The following is a 24,398-nucleotide window of genomic DNA, read 5'->3' on the forward strand; positions in this document are numbered from 1 at the left end:
TATATATCAAAAGCATTTTAAAACATCGAATATAAACATGACTATCAAATTATAAATAGTTTTTATACTAATGATAGGGGCTGTTTGGTAACCATTATTTTAATGGATTATCAGCTTATAATCCATTATGCAGATTACAATGGATTCTATATGCGTTTGGTAACCATTATAATAATTGCTTATTTTAATCATAATTGAAAAAATCCATTATTTCCATAAACAGGAAAAAGTCGTTTTGAAAATTTATTATAATCAATTATTTTTCTAAGAAACTCAAATTGAATTTTTTCTTCTTATTTTCTCCAAACTATCAAGAGAGAGACACAAAAACAACATAGGACTAAAAAAATATCCTAGATCATTGTTCTTCCTCTCCTTTTTGAGATCATCATTCTAAGATAATCAATTGTCTGAAAAAAATGTTTGAAAAATTTTATTTTTGAAATGATTATATCAAAAATTTTGAAACTAGTTGCTCTCCTTTTTGAGATCATCATTCTAGATAATCATAAATTTTACAAAACAAGGCATAATCAATTAAAAGGGTATTTTCAGAAATATCTCTTATTTGATGATATATGTCACTTATTAGTGGGACATAATTTAAGAACGAATAGGTCATCTATTAGTGGAACGGAGGGAATATGCGTTGCGGGATTTAAGATTGAACAAAACAAGTTCCAACGTTGTGTGATTCGCAGCATATCAATAAGAACAATGAACTATCATACTATACGAACACAAAAACTCCAGTGAGGTTATCCTATTTGTAGTGTAAAAAATGAACTAACATGTATTAATTCATTAAAAATTTTTTTTACAGATTTTGAAGATATATATTACAAATGCATCCTTAACTTCTAATTGAAGGCCTAGTACAGTTACAAACATTATGTATAACGAAACTAAGACAGCTGCTTGACAGCTGCATTTTCGGTTTCAGTGTTCATCATACAACAGGAAACTAATTTACAAAATCAATGCCAAATCTGCCACTTCAAGCCATCTGTGATCCAAAGAACTTGTATAAGTACCCAAAATATGCCCAAAGTTCATTCCTTACGAAAAAAGTACTCTCAAATAGTATTCTATGTTCAGTAGATTTGGAGAAAAACCAAGCTCACGCTTTATGAAGCATGGAAACAACCAAATAATCGAATGCCTTTTATCATGATTTTGCCTTCCCATTAACCCCCTCGCGCCGATCCCTGAAATGACTAAGTATTTGTTGTGCCTGCACAAAACAAGCATATTATGAATTAATAATCTACCGTTCACCTGGAAGGAAAAGAACAGTTTTCATTCATCTTGTAAATGGAATTGTTTGTTGCATACCTTCTCCTTGGCTCTTGGTGTACCAGACATAGATAATGCAACAAGAGGTGGCACAGCGCCTTCTTGCAGAACTAGGCTGCAGAACTTGTAGCTGCCAAGGCATAATTGCAATACAATGGAGGCAGCGTTCTCTTTTCCCCTTTGAGACCCAACTTCTATAGCCTCAACAAGTAAAGGAATCCCACCTTCACGAGTAATTTCTAAGTGTCCCTCTGAAATCATTGATAGGTTTGTATTAGAATAATCAGACTACTATGACGACGTATGTCGACATTCTGTTGTCGTTCCTATGACGACATTCTGTTGTACACACTTTGTTTCCCTATTTTGTTGTTATTTTTGTTTTAAGTCTTCCGGATCTTTAGTTATTTTCCTTTCCTTATTTTTGTAAACACAATTGTAACCGTGTATATAAAATACACTGATCAATGAATTGAAACTTCACATTGTTGTGAAATCAAACAACCTTGTCAACCATTTCTTTATGGTATACAAGAGCTAGCTTAATTATTTTTTTTGAGAATCCTAATCATTAGACTCTAGCAGAAGATCAATCAAACCTAAACCCTCCTAAAGTTAATCCTGAAACAGATACTGTATTAACTCCATCAAGTCCATATTATGTAATCCTTCTGATAATCCTACATCAGTCATCTATACTCCTCTTCTTAATAGTGAAAAATAATGCACTTGGGGAAGAGGAATGATGAAAGCACTTAGTGCGAAAGGAAAAACAGGATACATAGATGGAACTATTGTGAAACCTACAAACCCGACATACATCTCTCACTGGACGCGTTGCGATGATCTCGTTGGAAGTTGGATTTCCAACTCGGTCGATCCAGGGATTCGATCCAGCACACAGAACTTTCCTTCCGCGCGTGAACAATGGCTGGAGATAAAGTCCCGATTCTCACATCACAATGCATCCAAGCTTTATGCAATCAAGCAGTCGATTGCAACATTAAAGCAAGAGAATCTTAATGTGGCGATGTATTATACTCAACTCAAAACTCTTTGGGATCAGCTAGATACCTTCAGGCCGATCGAACCATGCATCTGCAGAGCAGGTAAAAATTATGTGGATCATCATAATCAAGATAAATCGATAGAATTTTTGCAGGGTTTACATGAAAGATTTTCCTCTCTGCGAAGCCATATTCTTTTAATGGAACCTATGCCATCTCCTGCTAAGATCTACAACTATGTTAGGCATGAGGAAGAGCAACAAGGTATCAATTCTTCCTCTTTTCCTACGACTGAATCATCAACTTTATATGCTTCTCGTGGTGATTATCGAACCCAAAGGTTCTCTGCACAACCTGGAGGAAACAACAACCATAGCTCGGGAAATAACAAACGACAACGCCCCTTTTGTGACCATTGCAACAAGCACGGTCATACCAGGGCCACCTGCTGGAAACTGAATGGATATCCAAAGGACTTACCAAAGCCCAGAGACTCTGATTCTCATCCTCTCGCTGCTGCCACCATACCAGCGTCTGTGCCTATGTCGTCCGTTGCTGCACCGACTACATCCCACATATCTCTACCAACATCCCACCCCCTCCCCCAACCTGCCCATGCCCGCTTCTCTCGCTGTTGGATCCAGCCCAATGAAGGTATCGATATTAGCCCCTCTGAAACTTTGCAGGTACTATTTATCTTGTTCGAATCATGTTTGGATAGTAGATAGTGGTGCTACTCATCACATATGTTCATCTCTTTCTTTCTTTACTACTTATACTTTGGTTACCAAACCAATTAGTGTCAACTGCAACTGCCGGATGGATCTCTTACCTCCGTGACACATATTGGCAATTTGATTCTCCGACTCTCAAACTATTGGAAGTTTTTTTATATTCCTAGTTTCAAATTCAATTTAATCTCGGTTAGTCAATTGACTAGTTCAACGAATTGTTGTCTCAAATTCTCAAAGATTATTGTATCTTTCAGGACCTGTCCATGAACACGGAGATTGGATGGGTAAACGCATCGCTGGTCTTTATCATTTCATGTTTCGTCCATTTGCTTTATCACTTTCTGCAATAGCCTGTTGATACATGGCATCGCCGTCTCGGCCATCCTAGTATGGATTGTTTTCGTTTTTATAGCTTCCAAATTTGCTTATATTAGCTCTCGTTTTAATCATTCATGTGATGTATGCCCTATGGCAAACAAACACGATTGAAGTTTTAATAAAAGTCATTCTTTGTCTTCACGACCTTTTCAATTAATTCATGCTGATATATGGGGCCCTTTGCACTGAATCATTCACTGGCGAAATATTTCCTTACCATTGTGGATGATTATACTAGGTGTACTTGGTGTTTATCTCATGAAAACTAAATCCGAAACTTTAAAAAGTTTCTCAATATTTTTTTGCTTTTGTGATCACTCAGTTGGTCATTCATTACCAGCATCTCCTCTGGTATCAATAATTCATCATTCCTCAATTACATCTTTCGTTCTGATAATGGTTCTGAGTTCAAATCCACTGAATTACAAAAGTGGTTCCATCAAAACGGTGTTTTACACCAAACCAGTTGTGTTTTATACACCACAACAGAATGGTGTTGTCGAAAGAAACATCGACATCTTCTCATGTTGCACGTTCATTACGGTTTCAATCCAACTTGCCTCTTCGTTTTGGGGCGAGTGTATTCTCACACCGCTGCGTACTTAATAAACTTAATGCCCACACCAGTTCTGGGTCACAAAACTCCGCATGAACTGTTGTTACATAAATATCCGGACTATATGTCTTTGCGTGTCTTTGGTTGTTTTTATTTTGGCAGAAACACGAGAATCTCTCATAAGTTTGATCAACGTGCTAAACCAGGCATTTTCATTGGTTACCCCCATGGTCAGAAAGGGTACAAAATTTTTGATCTCGAATCAAAACATATATATGTTTCTCGGGATGTCGTTTTTCATGAGGATTGTTTCCCATTTCATGATATCAATACTCACTTCCAGGCATCCCCACCTGTGCAATCTTCAGAATATATTCATTACGATTCTATTTTTAATTCACAATCTTCTACTCCTGTGCATTTGTCACAATCTTCACTGCATGATCCTTCCATGCACGTTCCTGACAGCCATAAAGGAAACTCCAATGTTACTGATTCTCTGCCGAGTAACTTGGATTCTGCAGCCACTGATCCTTTTCCCAGTGCACCTCCTGCTCTTCCTGTTCGCTCACAATCCTTGCCGAGCATCAAATCTCCCGGTTCTAGTTCGCCGAACACGCCGGTTCTCTCTTCGCCAGACGCATCTGTTGTTACACGCACAGATTTTCCGCCTGTAACTGCAGTTCCTTCTACCTCTATCCCTGCAGATGATCCAGGACCTACACATGATCCTTCATCGGCCCCTGCAGTCCTTTCTGTGGACTCCTAAAATCTGCAACAAATACCTGCAGCTCTTACAGATTCTCGATTTTCTCGTGCTAGGAATCCACCAGCCTATTTAAAAGACTATCACTGCTTTTCTACTGAATGTACTTCAACTTCAGTTCATCATATGACTAATTATTTGTCATTCGACAAGTTTTCATCTTCTCATAAAGCTTTCATTACTAAGGTTATTTTGTCCGCAGAACCCAAATCCTTTTCTCAAGCCACTCAATACCCTAAATGGCGTGCAGCAATGGCAAAAGAGATAATGGCTCTCGAAGAAAATGACACTTGGATTATTGTTGATTTGCCACCAGGGAAAACAGCCATTGGATGCAAATGGGTGTTTAAAATCAAATTTAAATCTGATGGTACCGTGGAACGATACAAGGCTCGTCTCGTGGCAAAGGGATACACTCAGCAAGAAGGAATCGACTACTATGACACCTTTGCACCTGTTGCCAAACTGGTAACTGTTCGCGTCCTACTGTCTATTGCGGCAATTAAAAATTGGTCTCTTCATCAACTCGATGTCAATAATGCGTTTCTTCAGGGAGATCTAGATGAATAAATATGCATGAAAATTCCTCCCGGACTAGCTAGAAAAGGTGAGTCCAAAGTTTTTAAACTTAAGAAATCCATTTATGGTCTTAAACAAGCCTCTCGTCAATGGTTTGCCAAACTTTCCTCCGTTTTATTACAGGAAGGATTTCATAAATCTCTATGTGATAATTCTCTTTTCACATATCATCAAGGCACAACATCTATTTTTGTCCTTGTCTATGTAGATGATATCATCATTACTGGCACAGATAATGATTTCATTATTTCACTTAAATCACGTCTTGCCTCTCATTTTTCAATTAAAGATCTTGGTCGTCTTCAATATTTCTTAGGCATTGAAGTTTCACGATCCTCTAAAGGTATTTTTCTATGTCAACGAAAGTATATTCTTGACATTCTTAAGGATTCTGGACTTACAGGAGCTCGTGTTTCATCATTTCCGATGGATACACATCTTAAGTTGTTACCTACTGATGGTAAGGCTTTACCTGATTCCATCTCTTATCATCGTCTTATTGGAAGACTTTTGTATCTTACTGTCACTCGTCCAGATATTACGTATGTCGTAAATTATTTGAGTCAATTCATGCAGCATCCGCATACCGCTCATCTTGATGCTGCCCATCGTGTCTTACGATGTCTTAAAGGTACCATTGGACATGGTATTTTTCTTTCTTCGTCCAGTAATCTTTCTTTACATGAATACTCTGATTCAGACTGGGCAGGATGTCCTATAACTAGGCGTTCTACCACAGGATATTTAGTTACAATAGGTTCCAGTCCTATTTCCTGGAAATCAAAGAAGCAGCCAACGGTTTCTCGCTCTTCGGCTGAAGCTGAATATCGTGCATTGGCCAACTTAACAGCTGAGCTACAATGGTTGCGATATCTTTTTAATGACATGCGCATTTCATGTCCTCTTATCACCATCTCCTGTGATAGTCAAGCAGCAATTCATATTGCTCAGAATCCTGTATTTCACGAACGTATTATACATATTGAAATTGATTGTTATTTCGTTCGTGAGAAGTTGATTAGTGGATTGATTTTGCCGAAATATCTTCCGTCCTCCGATCAACTTGCAGATATTTTTACAAAGCCTTTAGGTGCTCCACAGTTTGGCCGATTGGTTATCAAGTTGGGCGTTCATTCGGGCTCTACCGCTCCAACTTGAGGGGGGTATTAGAATAATCAGACTACTATGACGACGTATGTCGACATTCTGTTGTCGTTCCTATGACGACATTCTGTTGTACACACTTTGTTTCCCTATTTTGTTGTTATTCTTGTTTTAAGTCTTCCGGATCTTTAGTTATTTTCCTTTCCTTATTTTTGTAAACACAATTGTAGCCGTGTATATAAAATACACTGATCAATGAATTGAAACTTCACATTGTTGTGAAATCAAACAACCTTGTCAACCATTTCTTTAGTTTGCAAACAGAGCAAGGGCTTTGTCACCCATCCCTGAATCAGGGTCCATCAGCTTGATGGGGTATTTTACTGCTCCAGCTTGAACTATCCGTGCTTTGTTCTCGTGAAATATTAGATAAATTGAACAAGGCTGTAGCTGCATCTTTCTTTCCTCTTAGAGATACAGTACCTAGAAGGTCCACCAAGGCCTTCACTGCACCGGAACGTCCAATCATAATCTTGTACTGCTCCAAAACAGAGAGACTGAAAAGAGTAGCGGCAGAATTCTCTTTGGCTCCTTCGCTTCCCGATCTAAGAATAAGAATAAGGGGTTCCACGGCCCCAGCTTCTGCAATCTTTACCTTATTATCTCCGTTGATGGATAGATTCAAAAGAGCTGTCACAGCATGCTCTTGAGTGAGCTTCACCCTTGAGTACAGCAGTGAAACCAATGGTGCTATGGCCCCACATTCGGCCACAATAACGCGATTCCCCTTATTGTGCTTTGTCAGTAGCCGCAACTCTACCGCAGCTGCAGTTTGTGCTTCAGTTGAATGGCTCTTTAAATCTTCAACTAGCTGTTTAACATGGGAAGAAGAGGTCAAGTCATCAGACCCAGAATCCGTAGATGGAAGAGACAGACTTCTTTGATGGTTACTGTTTCCATTCTCATTCATTGATATTCTCGACTCCGATCTATGAAATCTTTCTTCTGATGGGGATGGTGAAAATGTAGAAGCTCTATGTAAAGGAGAAAACGATGGACCTTCAGATATGACATCCACTGAAGCCTCAGTGACACTGCTGTATCTACCTGATGATGACAACTCCACCCCTCGCTTCTCAGGCTCATTCTGAATTCCATGAGAGGACCTTGAAGAGGAAGTACTACTATGTAAAGAACCAGATAAGCTACTTACATGATTGATTTCTTGAGATAGAGATGAGAGGGAAAGTGTCTCATTGCTAGCCTTCTTGCTGATATTGGAAAACCTTATGTTGTTTTCCTCACACCAATTGTCGATTAGAGCCTTCACCGTATAATTTGGAATAAGATTTGTATGAGTAAGAGTTTGCCTGGTTTTTGGGCATATATTATGCCCATGATCTAGCCACTTCTGGATAAAAGCTTTCTCATAGGTCTGTCCAGAGGCAACTATTACAGGGTCTGACATAAGTTCCAAAGACAGTGGACAACAGAAATACGAAGGGACGGGTGGAACCCTAGGTGTTGCTTCAAATAAGGCGAGTTCAACTATGCAATCACGAATATGTGAGACGAGAGTGACAATCTGGTTAATGAGGTCTAACTCATTTTCCTTTTACAAGGATCGAGTCTTAACTCTTGCCTTCTCCAAGGCCATACTCTCTGTCAGCAACTCTTGATTTGGTGTCAAACTAAGTGCCCTCATAATTCGGATTAGATGCTCAGCACAAGGAACAAGATTTTCCTTTTGATCCCCCAAAGCCTCCTCTATGACGAGTGATATTCTATCGCGCTCCTGATACTGAAATTCTTGCATATTTTTCTGTAAAGAAAGCTGACATTTCAAAACTACATAGACGATATTCACGAGATCATAAACACCATACTACAAGCGAAATATAATGAAAAGGTAATGCTCCATACTCAAGTACCTGAATGGCTGATAAATGTGAACCAAGTGAGATGCCCATAGGAGTCTACAAAGTATGCTTATGATCTCCAATGTGGAACTCTGGACCTTCACCGCCAAAGGTTCACTGTGCAGAACCTAGATATGCCGACGGAAAAGTAAACTAATCATAAACAATATATTACAACACAGAAACCACCCAAACCAACTATAACGATTGATGAGTCCATATACTTGATGATTAAAGGAAAGTGAAGGGACTCACACTGACTGTCTTGCTCATCTTTAAGCACCACTTCTCCAAGAATTCTCTGGCCTCATTAACAATTACATCCAATTCCTCAAGTTCTTTAACGAGGTTTGCATCCAAAGGAACCGAGGAATCAACTATTTCATCCAGCACCGACTTCAAAAGTTTTAACAAACCAACCATGTTTACATAATCCCTCTCTATGATTGCAGAGTCCATAGTATGGCATGCAACTAAGAGAATGAAGCGGGATATACTGTTGATCAAACATCTTACAGATTTTTTCTCCATCGGACCTGTTTGCACGAGGGGAAAACATTACCGAACAAGTTGCTTCAAAAAAAAAAAGAAAAAATTAATGAACAAGAGTTAATATCAACAGCAGATCCTAATGCTACAGAAATTCATAATTAAAGTTTCAATTCCATAAACCTCTCGCTTAAAACAGTTCAACAGAAAACTAGCCAACGAATCTAAACCTCGGCAGTCAACTTGCTCTTTACTTTCCTTGGTCTGGCAACTAGTTTCCACAGCCTTGGAGTTCCGTCAATACCCATTCATATGATGTCAAAAGAAAAAAAATTTAAAAACATACTTAAAGGAGATTCAGATTCCCCTAAAAAAACTTTACCACTGTTCAGAATTAAGAATTAAAATCAACTCAGAATTCCGAAACTAATCATCTCAAGTCTCATCATGTTCATATCTTATAATCCCTAAACCAATAGCCAAGTTACTTACAAGAAAAACCTCAGCTTAAACACACATACCCCTTTCTAAAATCTAAATACACCAACCAAAAACCTAAAACCCTACTTCAATTAGATAATCAATGACAAAACAAACTAAATCTCAGTCTTCAAACATATTTACCAGGAGAACAAAAACATAATTTATAAACTATCAGGTGCTTCTAAGTGTATTATTCTTGATCAGTAAATTAGGATGTACAAGATTCTACTAATCAACAAAAAAGGAGCAATACTAACCGGAGTTCATATGCAATCAAGAAAAAAACTAAACTGAACATTTGGCAAACTAATCTAAAAGAATCATAAAAAATTATCGTAAGCCCAAACCCAGACACACTAACCTTTTAATTTTACTCTAGCTCAAGATAGTGGAAGGAAACAACAAATCTGAGCTGAACCCCAAGTTAGATAAAAGCTTCAACTGACAACTTGATCTGCTGATCACTGTGTATATCCCTTCCCATTCATAGCACAACTCTAATGAGAGATAGAGAGAGAGGAGTGGCAGACTTTCAGTTAGAACTTGGAAGTGGAGAGAAAAAGAGAGAGTTGCTGGAAAAGTGGGACCCTGTTTTAAATAGTTGATTTTTAGTAGGTTTTTTGGTGAAATCATTGATTAAGATTAAGAAATTCAATGGCTAGAAAATGTGACAAAAATCAAATGATCTCACAATAAAGTCAGCTTTTCTTTTAGGGCATACAACAGCTTTTATATTAAAAAAGAAAAATCTTTTTGTAATGATAAAATCTAAAAATGGATAACAAATGGTGGCTACAAAAATCCTAGAAATGGTATATGAAAGATGGGGGTTAATGAAAACAATTTATAGATTGATTTGGATAATAACAAAGTTCAATTTCAATTAATACTAGAAAGAAAGAACCCTAGTGTCCCACATAGACCCTTCTTATGTGTAGAATATATACTCTTTGATGGAAAATTTCCCCCAAGCATATAAAAACATAACATGTGACCTAACTTGGTCCTACAAATTTACTCCTCCTTTATCCTGCTAAGAGCAACTCCGAGATGGGAATATACAAATAAACTAGCAATTCCGTCGAGACTATACAAATAAACTTGTTTGTGGTGCATAAGACCCATTTTATTGTCGAAGCAGAATAAGTCGATACACCATACATGGCCGGTCGTCCCAGCGTCGGATGAGCCTTGGCTCAATGTACGATACGTCAATGGTTATTATTTCGCCAACCCTTAACGACTATATTTCGTTTTACACCTATATAAGCACATTCAATCCACCGATTTCAAACATAGTCAACTACATTTCATTCTCTAATTTTACAAAAAAAAAAAGAGAAAGAAAACAACAACTTCCAATTTATTAAATATATTTCTTGTTTTCATTCGTTTTCTTTATGGATCCTAATATAGAAAATGAAGAAGCGCAATTATTAGGAGATTTTTTTTTCCCAACAACAACAAGGATTTATGCGGTAGCTGGATCAAATGGATGCAGATTCAGACGATGAAAGATCCAGAACAAATGCCATGCTACAATTATACACCGGGCACGTTCCACGAGGTGCAGAACCAAGAGTTGTACTGAAAAGAAGATATACGTGGAGATTTCGAGAGGAAGGTCACGGACAAATGATACGTAATTATTTTCTTAATATAAGCGTTTACTTTGATCAAGATTTTCAATGTCGCTACCGAATTCCACAACACTTGGTCATGCGGGTTATTGGAGAGCTTTATCGGGTAAACCCTAAATTTAACTATCAATTTGATGCACGAAACATATGAGGGCATAGTCCTGAACAAAAGGTCAACGCAACTCTTAGGATTCTAGGTTATGGTTTGCCTGCGGATGCTTGTAATGAGTACATTCTTATGGCCAAAACAACTGCATATGATAATCTCAAAATGTTTTGCGAAACTGTAGTCAACCATTTTAGTCCATGTTATTTACGGCAACCCACGCAAGATGATGTCAATTCACTACTAGTTGAGAATACGAAAACAAGCTTTCCCAGAATGCTAGAGGTAGCCTTGATTGCATGCATTGGGTGTGGCATGGATATATGTATGCTTGACAAGGTCAGTATAAGGGACACTACACAAAACCAAGCATGGTTTTGGAAGCGACAACTTCTTATGATTGTTCGATATGGCATGCTTTTTTCGGACTTCCGGGTTACAACAACGATATCAATATCTTGCACAAATTATCATTGTTCAAAGAATTGAAGTACGAAAATACTCCAGCTGCCAATATCACCATCAGCGGCAATCAGTATAACATTGGCTATTTTTTGGCGGACGGGATTTATCCAGCATGGTCAACTTTAGTTCAACCTTACGATGAGATGCTTATAAACGGGGAATATGTCCGTGCTCAACAGTTGTTTAACAAAAAACAGATAGCATGTAGGAAGGATGTGGAACGAGCATTTGAAATTTTTAAGAGAAAGTTCCATATAATTTGTGGATCATATCGTTCGTTTAAACCAATAGAAATGAATAGAATTATGCTCGCCTGCATTATTTTCGACAATATGGTAATCGAGGAAACTCGACCGGATAAAAGCTGGGTTGATTATCCAGATAAAGATTTGAGGAAAGAAGTTCAACCCGCCTGGGGTGTGCCTGCAAGAGAGTATAGAATGGTGGAAGAGAGAATTCAAAACAGAGGTTTACATTTAAGACTAAGGGAGGATCTCACAGCTCACTTTTGGGATGGTTTTGGAAGAAGAAACCTTCACAAGATTTAGTTTTTTTTCTTCTTCTTTAGTGTAATCCGATTTATGTACTTTGATTTTGGTAATTTGATTCATGTACTTTGATTTCGGGAGTTTGATTAGTGTACTCTGATAATTTAAATCGCAAGTAAGTAAGGATTAAATTGAAACTTAAACTAAAAGGATTACATTTAATTTGTAACAAAGGATTACACACAACAAGTTAAACTAACAACTAAGCCAGTGTGATGGCATTATTGATATCCTCCACAAGGATGTCTTCTTCCCCAGAAGAAGATCTGTCTGCTGGTGGTGGCCGTTGATGGGCCTTATTTCTTGAATTGCATCAAATTCATCTTGCCAGAATTCGGAGTTGTGTTCGATTCATCTGGAAATGTCCACTCCCATTATTCCTCGCATATGTGCATTAAAAATATTCTTTTCAACTTCTTTACGACCTTTCTTCATTTCTAAAGTCATTTCTTACGTTCAACTAATTTTTCCGTATCATTCTTTTCTTGTTTTTCAAAATAATCTCGAAGGTTGAATTCTGAAGTTGGTGATTGTGCAGCATTTTGAGATGTCTTTCTTTTTTTATTTTTTCAAACCCGCTCAATTCCATCCATTAGCATTTCCATTCACATTCATATTAGAATTACCATGTATTGGTGCACCAGTGTTGGGTTGAAGGTTTGAGTTTGTTTCAGGTTAAGAATAAGGAGAACCTTGATAACCATGTTGGGATCGACTATGCTGGGATTGACTACCATGTTGGGATCCATCGCTCTCATAAAGATATTTCTTTGGTATAGCATATCCATCCAACAGATCAGGGTTGTATCGGTTCAGCTTTCTGAGGATGTGGAAACATGCATCGTGCTTGAAACTCGAAGTTCTGGATTTTTGTTATTTCTCTCTTGTTTTTCGTTGATGCAGTTTTAAAGAAAATATATATAAATTAGCTATTGCAACAAATTGATAAAATATTTAAAAATCAATTAAAGAGTGTGTAAGTGCAACTTACCACATCAGCATCAGTATCGTCACTTGATCTTTATCGTTTCATCTGCATCATCAAAGCTACCCAACTGTTCAGGTATTTGTTGATTGCATAAAAACGATATGACAACCTGGAAGCATCACGGTTTTTTAGATTTCCATTTTCCTGACAGAATTGTGTGAAAATATTTCCCCGGAGTGTATGATGTAGTTGTTGAACACCATTGATTGGATCAAGCGTAAATGCTACATAAGCTCTGCAAATAGCTTTATCTTCCTCCAAACTGAACTTCGGACCGCGAACTCTTTGTGATGAAGTATTTTGTATATCTGCTTGACTTCCCGTTTTCTCCGAGAATTTGTTTTGAAAATAATGAAGTGAAATTATAAGATGGGCGTAGAAGGTGTGAATGAAGTGAAATTATAAATATTTGAAGGTGTTGAAGAAGTGACAGAAGTGGAATTATAAGAAATTTGTAAGTGAAGAAGGTGGAGAAGGTGTGATTTTGGAGTTGAAATCAGCTGGATTTATAAGTAGAGAATTGGTAGTCGTTGGATGAAACTAGCCGTTGCTGGCTCAGCTAAGACCGACCAGCTCAATCTGGGACGAGCGTCGACTCTACTGGATCCGAGACTCGGCTCAATGTGAGCTAGTCGGTGCAGATAGAACCGATCGTCTCAGATTTAGTCGATCGACTCAATCTGAGACGCGATGAACAAACTTTTTTATTTGAAGGTTTTTATATCCATTATACTTGTTTTCCAGTCCCATTGTAGGTGGTAAAATGGCAAATCGGCTTATATATCACTAGCTCCCATTCGACTTTCTCTATACGGTAAAGATTACAGGATAGACTTTTTCCGATGAGAGTGGCACTGCTGTAGTAGTGGGAAAAATCCGGAAAATTAATGGAACACTTCACTTGACTACGAGGTATCCCTAAATGGTTTCGTCTGGATATTGTTTTTTTTTTTCAAAATTCCTAATAGGAGGTACCAATTTATTGGGAGTACACCAAAATTCCATATAGGACAAAACATTCTTAATCTTTGGAGTGGTAAAACTCCAAGCAAATTGGTACCCCTAGAGCCATGTCTTTTTCAGGGGTTATTTATTCTTATTGTAGCACCTTTTTTCTTTTTCATTTTTGCTAAAATCTATTAGGTATTCTTAGTGCCATGCATTTTTCAGGAGTTATCGATTCATATTCGAAGCACTAATTTTTTTTTCTTCTTTTTTTCTGCTAATTTTAATTTGTTAATATGCCGAAGTTTATGGGTCTAACTAACCTTGAAGACCGGCTTGCAAGGTTATAATTGCCCAAGGACAAGTAACTGCAAGATCTTAAGTTATCCGTCCAATATGGGACTAATCTCAACACGTCCCCTCATGTATGGATATTTGGATTTTTACATGTGGATTCAACACGTCCCCTCATGTATGGATTTTTGGGTCTAACATGTGGATTCAACACATCCCCTCATGTATGGATCTTTGGGTCTAACATGTAGACATTAAATCGGCTGACGCGAATTAGAGGTGTGATTAAACGACTCGGCGCAAATTGTCTGCTCTGATTTTGATGCTATGGTCATGTGCCTTACTAATCTCGAAAACTAGATTGCAAAATCAGGGTTTCCCATAAATTATTAACGGTGGGATCTTGAGTTTTCCATCCAATACGGGACCAATCTCAACAAAAAAATAAAAAGGTGAGTACAAGAATAAATACAAAAGAACAGGCCGTTGAGCCTCTCGAAAATTTAAAATTATATAAATCTAAAATAAGATGTATTTGGTCCCTCAACATAGTGTGGAAAAACCGACTTACCCTCATGTCTATCAATCACACCAAGTGTTATATAACACCCTCTTTTCTCCATAGTATCACCAGCAAAGTTTACTTCACATATACATGCTCATAACATATTGAGTTATAGAACACATATCCAACTTTCTTCTTTGATTGACCTATTCATTCTTGAAAACTTTAACCACGCTAGTTGAGTCAGAGCAAAACAAAATCTTCTTAATTCTAAAAAAAAATTCTCATTTAAGAGCATATATTACAACATTAACATATGTCATAAAACTCGTCATTATTCCAAGGCCCATACTATGAGTTTCAAGGACTCTGTAATTTTTGCTTCTCTCGATCATGTCTGCACCTGCAAGATTAGACGCACCATCACAACTAGTCAAAATTTCATCAATTTCAAGAGGATGTCAATTGCACTGAATAACAATACAAAGCTTTACTTTTCTATATGCCATTCTGAAATAGTCTAACATTATAAGATCATCACCATATTATACATATGCCCACGCATCCGCATAGAGTACCATGTAATAATTTTGTGCCTCTAGTATAATCATTTTAAGAAATTGGTCATCGACTTGAATCCCTTAGATTACCATATTTACAAAATCGACAATGGTTCTCTTAGACGATTGTCTGTATGAGGAAGTGAATATTTTTGGATATCAAAACTTACATTCGACTTAAAATTTGCTATATGATATGAAACATGCTTCGTCATCTAAAATGTATAACGTGACTCAAAAACTACCTCAAGTCTAAAAACTTTCGTGATTGTAAAAAAATCCAAGTGTCCTAAATTTTGCATTGTGATACAAAGTTTACCTCATGATCCAAAATATGCACCATGAAAAAAAAATCATAATAACACATAATTCGTCTAAACTCCAAAATTTTTGCAAAGTAACTCACAATTTGCTACTATGTAAAATTTATCCTCGTGTCTTAAAAAGTTGTTGGTTTAACTCAAAATCCACCATTGTCACAAGAAAATATTTTTTATGAATACATATGTATCTCGTAGCCGAGCTTTCCCCATCAAAATTTTCCACATGACCAAATATCTGTGTCATTTCCTTTATGAGCCTTACGGCCCCAAATATTCCACGAGACCTATATTTTGTTTGATAACCCAAAATTTTCCAATCAAATCTCAAATTTAAAACGCGAGCCAAAAGTTACTTTGAGATCCAAATTTTTCCACGTGAATTGATCTGAAAATTCTCAGTGAGCTTGGAAATTAATAAAGACTCAAAATTTATATCTTGCATCTTGACTTGACTCAAAATCTGATGTAACTTAAAATCAACACCTTGACTAAAAATAAATACTTGAATCCTTAACCGGCCGCAGTCTTTATTGTGACCCAAAAATTGCTCCTAACCTTTGTGCCTTGCAATCTGCCCCGTGACCCAAATATGTTTAATGATTTAAAATTTGTATTGGACCGAAAATTTCCCATGTATTCCTGATCTATAAACCAATCCCGTTACGAAGTTTGATTAGTGAACCGAAATCAGTCATTTTTTTGCACAAATTTACCAGACTCGAAATATACCCCATGAGCCAAATTTCCTAGGAAGCATATAAATCATAATGTAGTTTGGGTCGCTAGGTAAATTTACAGAAAAGAACAAAAAAAGACGAATAAATATTTATATAGAAAATTTAACTCCGGTGAATCTAAAAATTTAGAAAATAATTGTGCAATAATGTCAATCTAGTTTTCTTATCATCTGTTTAAAGTGAAAAATGCTATAACATCTAAGACGAATACCCTGTGATTTACGATAAATAAATACTAAGATAAATAAATAAAATTACCATTATAATTAGTAGAGGTGTAAAACGTGCCAGCCCTGCATAGCCCGGCACACGAAGTCGCGTGCTTCATGTGCCATGTGTCGTGCTGTGCTGTGCTAACGATTTAAACGTGTTGTGTTGTGTTGTGCTTTACTAGTCAAAAGCTAGGCACAGCGCACGAATAAACGTGTTGTGCAGTGCCGTGCTGGCACACGTGCTATAAACAATATGAAATCACTTAATGTATACATTAAGTCGGACATTATCACGAGAATTTAAATAGACAACATATCATTTGAAATTATTTCAAGTAAAATTAACAAGTTTTTTCAATAAAAAGAAATAACCCATCAAATATAAAGTTGGATTATTGTCATGTAAATTAATGTTCTAGTCAAATATAGGTGACGACATTATAACAACAATATTGAAATATAATTTCCAAATATCAAGGTATTATATGTGTGGTTACAAATAAGCCAGTATAAAATGTCAAAAACTAGCTAAATAGTGACTCTTTTATGAAATATACAAAAAATGTGATGTATTATGCCTTATTATATGGTGTATTTGTGCATGCTATGCCGTGCTTTCTTAACGTGTTGTGCTGGGCTGGGCCACGTGTTTATCCGTGCCGCGTGCTGTGTTGTGTTACTGTGTCGATTAGGCTAATCCAGCATAGCCCACGAAACTAACGGGTTGGACCATGTTGTGCTAAATCACATACTGGGCTGGGCTCAAATTTTAACATGCTGGGCTGGGCTGTGCTCGTGCTCGTGCTGGCACAACCCAATTTACACCTCTTATAATTAGCGCCAATTGGCAATTGTTACTAGTCAAAATTTGTATGTAGTGAGTATGTTGTTATTTTTATTTTTTCCATCCAACTATCTAAGCCTTTTTCATGTTGTTGCAATGTCGCAATCATTCCAATTAAAAAATCGTAGGATTAACCTCTTAACAATCCATACAAGAACCCGTCGATTAGTCTAGTCTTCCGGGACCAACCTCTATCGAAAGAGATGACAAGTTTTCACTAACCTGTCAAGAATATATCTAGGAATGTGCAAATTTATTTACTATTATCATGTCCTCGGTTTCAATGCTCTTTCGATTGTTGTCATCATTTTAAACAACAAGTAAGAAACATGAGAGCATCAATAAATTTGGGAAAACCCTACTTTGTTAACAAAACCCAAGAACATAATTTTGCAGAAGGGTTAACTAACACCTTATTTGTTAGGGTCATTGACATTGTATGTCTTGTTTATCTTGTTTTGTTACAACCACCCAATGCAATACCTGTATTTAATGACTTAACCTATTTAGATGGTCACTACATTATCTTTAACAAACATTTTTTTTTTTAACAAACATTATTAATTCGTCTGGTGCGTAAAGAGCAAACAAATAAACAAGATTAGATGAAATGTGTTGCTGGGATTCGAATACTATGAATTGGGTAGCACCCACTGATCAGGACAACTGGTAGACCTAAACTTGATACATTTTGTTAGCTACTTGTTACACAAAATTGGTTAAAAAGACCAAAATCAACAATTTCTGGGTGAAAAGAACATTTAGATTTTGATACTGTTTAAATTGACAAAAATGTAAAAATAGCCAGGATATAAATAGTTTCATCCTACCAATTTTCAAATACTTTTTTTATTTTAATTTACATCATGATGCATCCAGTTTCATCCTTGCTACGTATTTTTTAAGTTTAACCCAGGATGAATCCAGTTTCATCCTTGCTATTTTTTTGGTGTCCACTTCACCCATACTAATTTTTATTCGTCCATTTGAACCATGTTTTACAAATACTTGGACAAATGACCCATTTTCCGTACTTGTTATGCACCGGCTGTTCCAGTGTTTGTTGAGGAAAATACTCATTGAATAGTGTGGTACAATCCCAACTTACAATAAGCCAAATCAAAATAGGGATCTATATTTTGTTTTATTTATTTATTTCTGCTTAAATAAATTCTTCCACGATCATTGAGATGAAGCGTAGTACCAAAGAACAAAAACAATACACGAATATATACATGATTGTGATCACACTCGCGACTCATTGGAGTTTCAAGCAGTGATGCTCCTTTTTCCTTATTCAAGAATCAAACATCGTAGATCTTAATCACCCATCTATCTCGGTATGACAAACAGGGCAACCCCCACTTGTACGCTTTGATTTCGTTCAAACAAGACACACATCCAACCACGTGACCACGAGGGATACAGGCCCCCTGGCGCCGAGCATCATAACATATTATGCATGAGGCATCATCAGTCATTTTGCCCCGGTTTTAAGTTCAGTGGTTGTCGCAGTTGCCATGTCAAAAGATCGAGGGCCTCTGAAATGTACTACTAGCTACTTATGGCTATTCTTAAGGAAGTCATATTCCAAAGATATGTAACCTTGGGCCATCTCTGAGTAAGGGCCAATAGAAGATGTAACAATACATAGTGTTACAATATGGAAAAGATAACATGCAACAAGACATGATGGGAGTTTAAGCAAAGGCATGGGATGAAAACGGTTGAAATGGCTTAAGAGGCTTGTTAAAGCCTTAAAATTTAAGAGTAAAGATGACTCCTTAACTGAGAATTTGAGAAAAGGAAATGGTCTACGTTGTACTGTACCTGCTGAATTACTTTGCATGCACTGAAAAACCTCTAAAGTTGTTGTTTGTCACCATCAGATGTGGAGAAAAATCCATGCTTTGTTTCTGTCAAGCACCAAAGAAAAATTAAGGTATTGCAGGAAACTTTCAGGAGATACTTCAATTTTGTAAGCCTCTGTCTGCACTGCGACTGCGTCGAATCTCACACGCGCGCACGCACGCAAACACACAGAACACACACACAGAACCTCCGCAAAAACTTTTGTCTGTACCTTTATGGCTGAAAAAATGTTGGAATTTTAACAATATCCATCTCAATCGATCACACTATATGATTTTGAAAACAGAAGACTTACTCGAAGACTTGCCAACAATGACAAATGAAGGTTCTGTATAAAGAAAGTTTGACTCCTCAAGCTTTGCCTCCCCGACTGAAACAACCTCAGGAGGATGGGCATCTTATTTATTCATGAAAAAGATCTCAATTAAGAAATGTATGACAATGAAGACGGAAAAAGACAAGAAAAACATATAGCTGTATTGGGTACTTGAAAGGTTAAATGACCAAAACTCTATGTATTTCTTCTATGTTAGTCGGCTGTGCTTTGAATTACCAGTGCTTAGCACGAGAACCGTAGTTAATCACAGCCCAACTGATGCAACATTATTATGAAATGCAGCCTATGCAAAATAAAATGGAAGCATGAGGAGCACAAATGGGACTTAATCTACTCTACAAGCTACTGTGGAGACCAGTAAAAAGGATCAAGCAGATAACACAAATTTACGAAACTAGAAAAAAGGATGACCAGTGTACCTACATATCTCTTGATAACCATGGAGGATCAACCCTTTCAAGATATCTTGGGTAATGCACTTCATGAAGCAATCCAGAGAAAAGGCATGTATGATTCCAGAAATCACTCCGTTGAAAATACAGGAGAAAACACGTATTTAGAAGAGAAATTGACCGTCATTAATAAACAGAAACTCTGGAACAAAACTAGCATGGTTTATATGGGCTGATACCACTCCTATTAGTGGATACCATTTGGTCGATCCAATGGTCAGGAACCGTTTTGTCCTATATGGAATGGTATCCCCTAGCAGGAGTGGTTATAAATCAAGAAAACTAGTACCTCGATTGCTGAGAGAATTAGAATGTCATGCACCAAATATTTATTATCCCAAAAAAGAATGATCTAACAACGTCTGTTCCAGTTATAGGAACATTATTGAAGCCCAACTATGGTTATATCTATATGGAAATCCTTTTGTTATGAAAATGTTAATGTTAAAACTACTAATAGCCATACTAGTAAGCATGTAAAGATCACTGAAGTGATTTTCTTTGACAAAAGGAAAATGTTGAAGAAGGATCAGAACAAAAAGAAACACATTAAGATAAGTTATTCAATTTCCACATTTTTTATTTTGCATACTTTTTGCATACAAATAAGTTATCCCATATATCAACAGACGTGGTTATTAATATCCCGTTTGTTTAGATCCAGATGTTAGCAAAAATCAATCCCCTTGCAACAGCCATCATTATGAGATACATTTATACCATGAATAGCTTACTAATTAACGGCACATGGCAAGAACACATTTGATTTCTTATACATTTTCTTGTATTCAAAAACTGAAAAAGTTAAAAACAACTTACAGTATTATGGAAACTGCAGTTTGTAGATTTTGTACAATCATTTAAGAAGCAACAAGATAAAAGTTGTTATAATACAGACAACACAGAAGATTCAAATGCATGTCCCGTAACCTAACAACACTATTTCAAACACTGTAAAGCCTAATCACCTGGTCTATCTTAGAACGGCAAACAGGGCAACCCCAATTCTTGGCTTTGATTTCATTCAAACAGGACACACACCCAGCCATGTGACCGCATGGAATACATGCTCCTTCAACAGGAGCATCAAAACATATGATACACGAGGAAGATCCACCGTCATCATCATTTGTTGCGCCAACTTTTGCTGTTTTGGGCTCAGGGATTGTTGGAGTGGATATATCAATTGGACTGGCATCGATAGATGGGTAATGTATTGGCCCGTCTTGTGCACCTTCTGGGATAGGTGGAGCAGATGGATTCGAAGTTGTTGCAGGAATTTCTTGAGTGGTGGCGACAGTAGAAGGAAGGGTGTTTTCTGCTGGATTGCTACTTGAAGTTGAACCAGTTTCAGATACTAAACTCCAACCATTATATGAATCTTCGGGCGTTCTATCTAACCAGCCGCTGCTACTTACCTTTGAAGGAGGAATTGGAGCAGGTAATCCACCTGAACCCCAACCATTATAACTTGCATTATCGACTACATTACCTAAGCTGCTTGAGGTGCTTCCTCCAGAGCTGAGCTGGGTATCAGGAAGAAGTGGTGGCCTTTCCACCATAGCAGACTGAATAGAGGCATTTATTGCCATTGCTAACTCTACATCTTCTGAAATAGACGATGGTGCAGTTGCTGGAGGAACTGAAGCAATGAGATTATTTGGTTCCTGAGGATGTATTGCCTGCAATATTTTACAAATTTATCATAATGGGAAGACTGGAGGCCTTTAAACACATTATTTCTGTTCATAAGCTGGAACATGCAACAACAAAATCATAAGAAGACGACACCTGTGGAATCCCTCTGCATGCACTGAGAAACCTCTGAAGTTGTTGTTTGTCACCCTCAGTTGCAGATGCAAGCTTATACTTTTTTTCTGCCAGATAGGTGAAGCCATAAATTAACACATCACTGATGAAATTTCAAGAGATACTTCACCATTGTGCAACGAGACGATGCAAACGGGAAACAAAAATTTACTCTTCAGTTTTCCCTTTGGTTAAAGTTGTTAACTAAAAACAATTATCTCAGAAAAGCATACCCCAGGCACCACTTAACACATAAATTGTTTTTGTCTATGCCTAAATGGTAACGTAAAAGATTCCTTTACCATGATATCACCAACCAAATCATATTCAATAATTTCAAAAACATACGACTTACTTGTGGCTTTGTCAAAAATGACCAACGAAGGATCCGACTGGTTAAACTTTGGCTCCTTAACTTTGGCTTTCCAAAGTGGAATTACTGCACTAGGCGTGCCATCCTGTTCATTCATCACAAAGCTTAGTCAATTAATTGACAACGAGAAAAGGTTAAAAAAAAATGTCGTTGTAGTGCCTAAATAGAAAATGAAATGACTAAAAACCCTATATTTGTTCTAAGATGATGCTCTATTATACCTGTGCAGTATTGTATATAGCAAGCTCCAACTTGGCAGGTTTAGTATAATCACGGGAACCACAAGGTACGACTACAGCCCAACTGTCAAGATTGAATAAGGTGAGAATATGAGCCCAAAATTTGATAGTCAGCTATTCAGCAAGCTACTGTGGATACGCATTATCAAGCAGAAAACAAATTTATGTATCCGGCAAATAAGTAGTATGGTAAGTGTACCTACATTTTACTTGATAACCATTGGGAAGTGAATGCTTCAAGAAAGCCGCCTGGGCCATACAGTACACGAAGCAATCCAGAAAAAAGGCATATATGGCCCTAAAAACAATCCATAAAATTTGTTAGCTAAAAATCAATTCAAGAATGCATGAGAAAACACTTACCGTGTTCAATCAGAAAAACAGACCACAATTATAACTCTTCAAAAAATAAAAAATAATACCTCAATTGCACGAACAACATTGCTAAATCCCTTTGCTCTCGCAACGTCAAGAGGCGTCTGACAATCATCGTTCATCACCATAGGATTTGCTGAGACAATAAGATTCAGTTAACAACAATACTACCACAACCAAATGATCTGATAGGGTTCATACGTTTCGAACCAAGACGGCTTTCATTTGAATAAAAATTTATAATGCATACCTCGATGAGAAAGGAGTAGCTTAACAATTTGATCAAGACCTCTCTTTGCGGCGTGATGTAAAGGAGTTCCGGCATGACTTCCTAAAGTACAGTAAGATATGGAAAATGAAAACCATAGATAAAGATATTATAAAATACCAAATTCATTAATTATGACATTATCAGAACAGAAAAGAGAAGGAAATGAACGGAATCTTGAATATTACGAGCATAAGATTTTATCCGAAGATTCTTCAAGTATAAGTTCAATCACAAGTTCAATAAAGGTTGTGTACCCTTATACATTCCCAATCACAATTAACTCAGTACAATCCTTCAAATGATAACTAAGTTTTTCAATGAATTTATACAACATAGACCATGATACGCACATTCTAGTTGATGCAATACAAAACCCCTAAGAGTTGATGCAATACAAAACCCTAAGAGTCCGATAAGAAATAATCCAATCAAAGTATGTTTAATCCAATGAAAACGAATACATAATTACAAAATGCAGTATCTTACCAGGACGATAAGCATTCACATTAGCTCCAAGTTCTATCAAAGTAGTAGCCACAGTAATAAGATCAGGATTCATGCATGCCAAAATTAAAGGAGTCTTTCCATCTTTATCAACCCACTGCAAAAACAACCTTACTACTTCCATAAACATAATCCAGCACACATTCGTACAATCCCCAAATCCAAAAAAAAAAAAAATGAAAAAAACCTAAATATTTCAAAAAGAAAAAAATAAATTCAAATACCTCAAGACCTGCCCCTTCATTTCTAAGAGCCTTAATCCCGTCAACATTTGCATAATTAACTTGCTGATAGAGTAATTCTTCTTTGGATTGGGTTTGCCCCATTATTTTCCTCCAGAAATAAATTACCAAAACCCTAAGCTTGTTCACTACCTTTACCAAGAAAGATGAAATTTTAAAAATTTAAAAGATTCAAGGGAGAGATTTAATTGAATTGGATAGAATAATTGAGTGATTTCTTAGTGGAGAAGGATTTAATTAGGGGTCCTAGCGATGAAAGAAGCTTCCGCTGAAATTGACCATCCGTTATTTCCTTGTCGACTAAAATATTTTTTTCTATTTTTCTTTTCAGGTGTCAGTTTGAGATCGCAGCCGTTGGAAATAACTTATAAGTGAGAATAACTTTGATCCGACTTATGTAGTGGACTTCAGCGACATTCTTGTAGCAAAAATTTAGACGTCACCAG

The 24,398-nt window shown here is 36.9% G+C and overlaps 2 protein-coding genes and 1 pseudogene across 2 annotated transcripts; 1 reads left to right on the forward strand and 2 right to left on the reverse strand.

The window, feature by feature from the left end:
* Positions 1 to 1,101: 1,101 nt before the first annotated feature.
* LOC113319707 lies at positions 1,102 to 10,115 on the reverse strand (annotated as a pseudogene).
* Positions 10,116 to 11,428: 1,313 nt separating this feature from the next.
* Positions 11,429 to 12,070, forward strand: LOC113315555. The gene has a single exon (XM_026563820.1). It carries the CDS (start codon positions 11,429 to 11,431, stop codon positions 12,068 to 12,070), a length of 642 nt encoding a protein of 213 aa, XP_026419605.1.
* An 8,817-nt stretch (positions 12,071 to 20,887) lies between these two features.
* Positions 20,888 to 24,293, reverse strand: LOC113318748 (putative E3 ubiquitin-protein ligase XBAT34). The gene is made up of 9 exons (XM_026566983.1): positions 23,935 to 24,293; positions 23,693 to 23,807; positions 23,186 to 23,266; positions 22,983 to 23,071; positions 22,764 to 22,858; positions 22,543 to 22,624; positions 22,304 to 22,406; positions 21,931 to 22,016; positions 20,888 to 21,821 (listed from the first exon to the last, which is right to left on the reverse strand). Exons 1-9 carry the CDS (start codon positions 24,034 to 24,036, stop codon positions 21,084 to 21,086), a joined length of 1,491 nt encoding a protein of 496 aa, XP_026422768.1. The 5' UTR covers positions 24,037 to 24,293; the 3' UTR covers positions 20,888 to 21,083.
* Between the last annotated feature and the right edge of the window lie 105 nt (positions 24,294 to 24,398).

This window comes from Papaver somniferum, chromosome 10, assembly GCF_003573695.1.
Source record: "Papaver somniferum cultivar HN1 chromosome 10, ASM357369v1, whole genome shotgun sequence".
NCBI classification, from domain to species: Eukaryota; Viridiplantae; Streptophyta; class Magnoliopsida; order Ranunculales; family Papaveraceae; genus Papaver; species Papaver somniferum.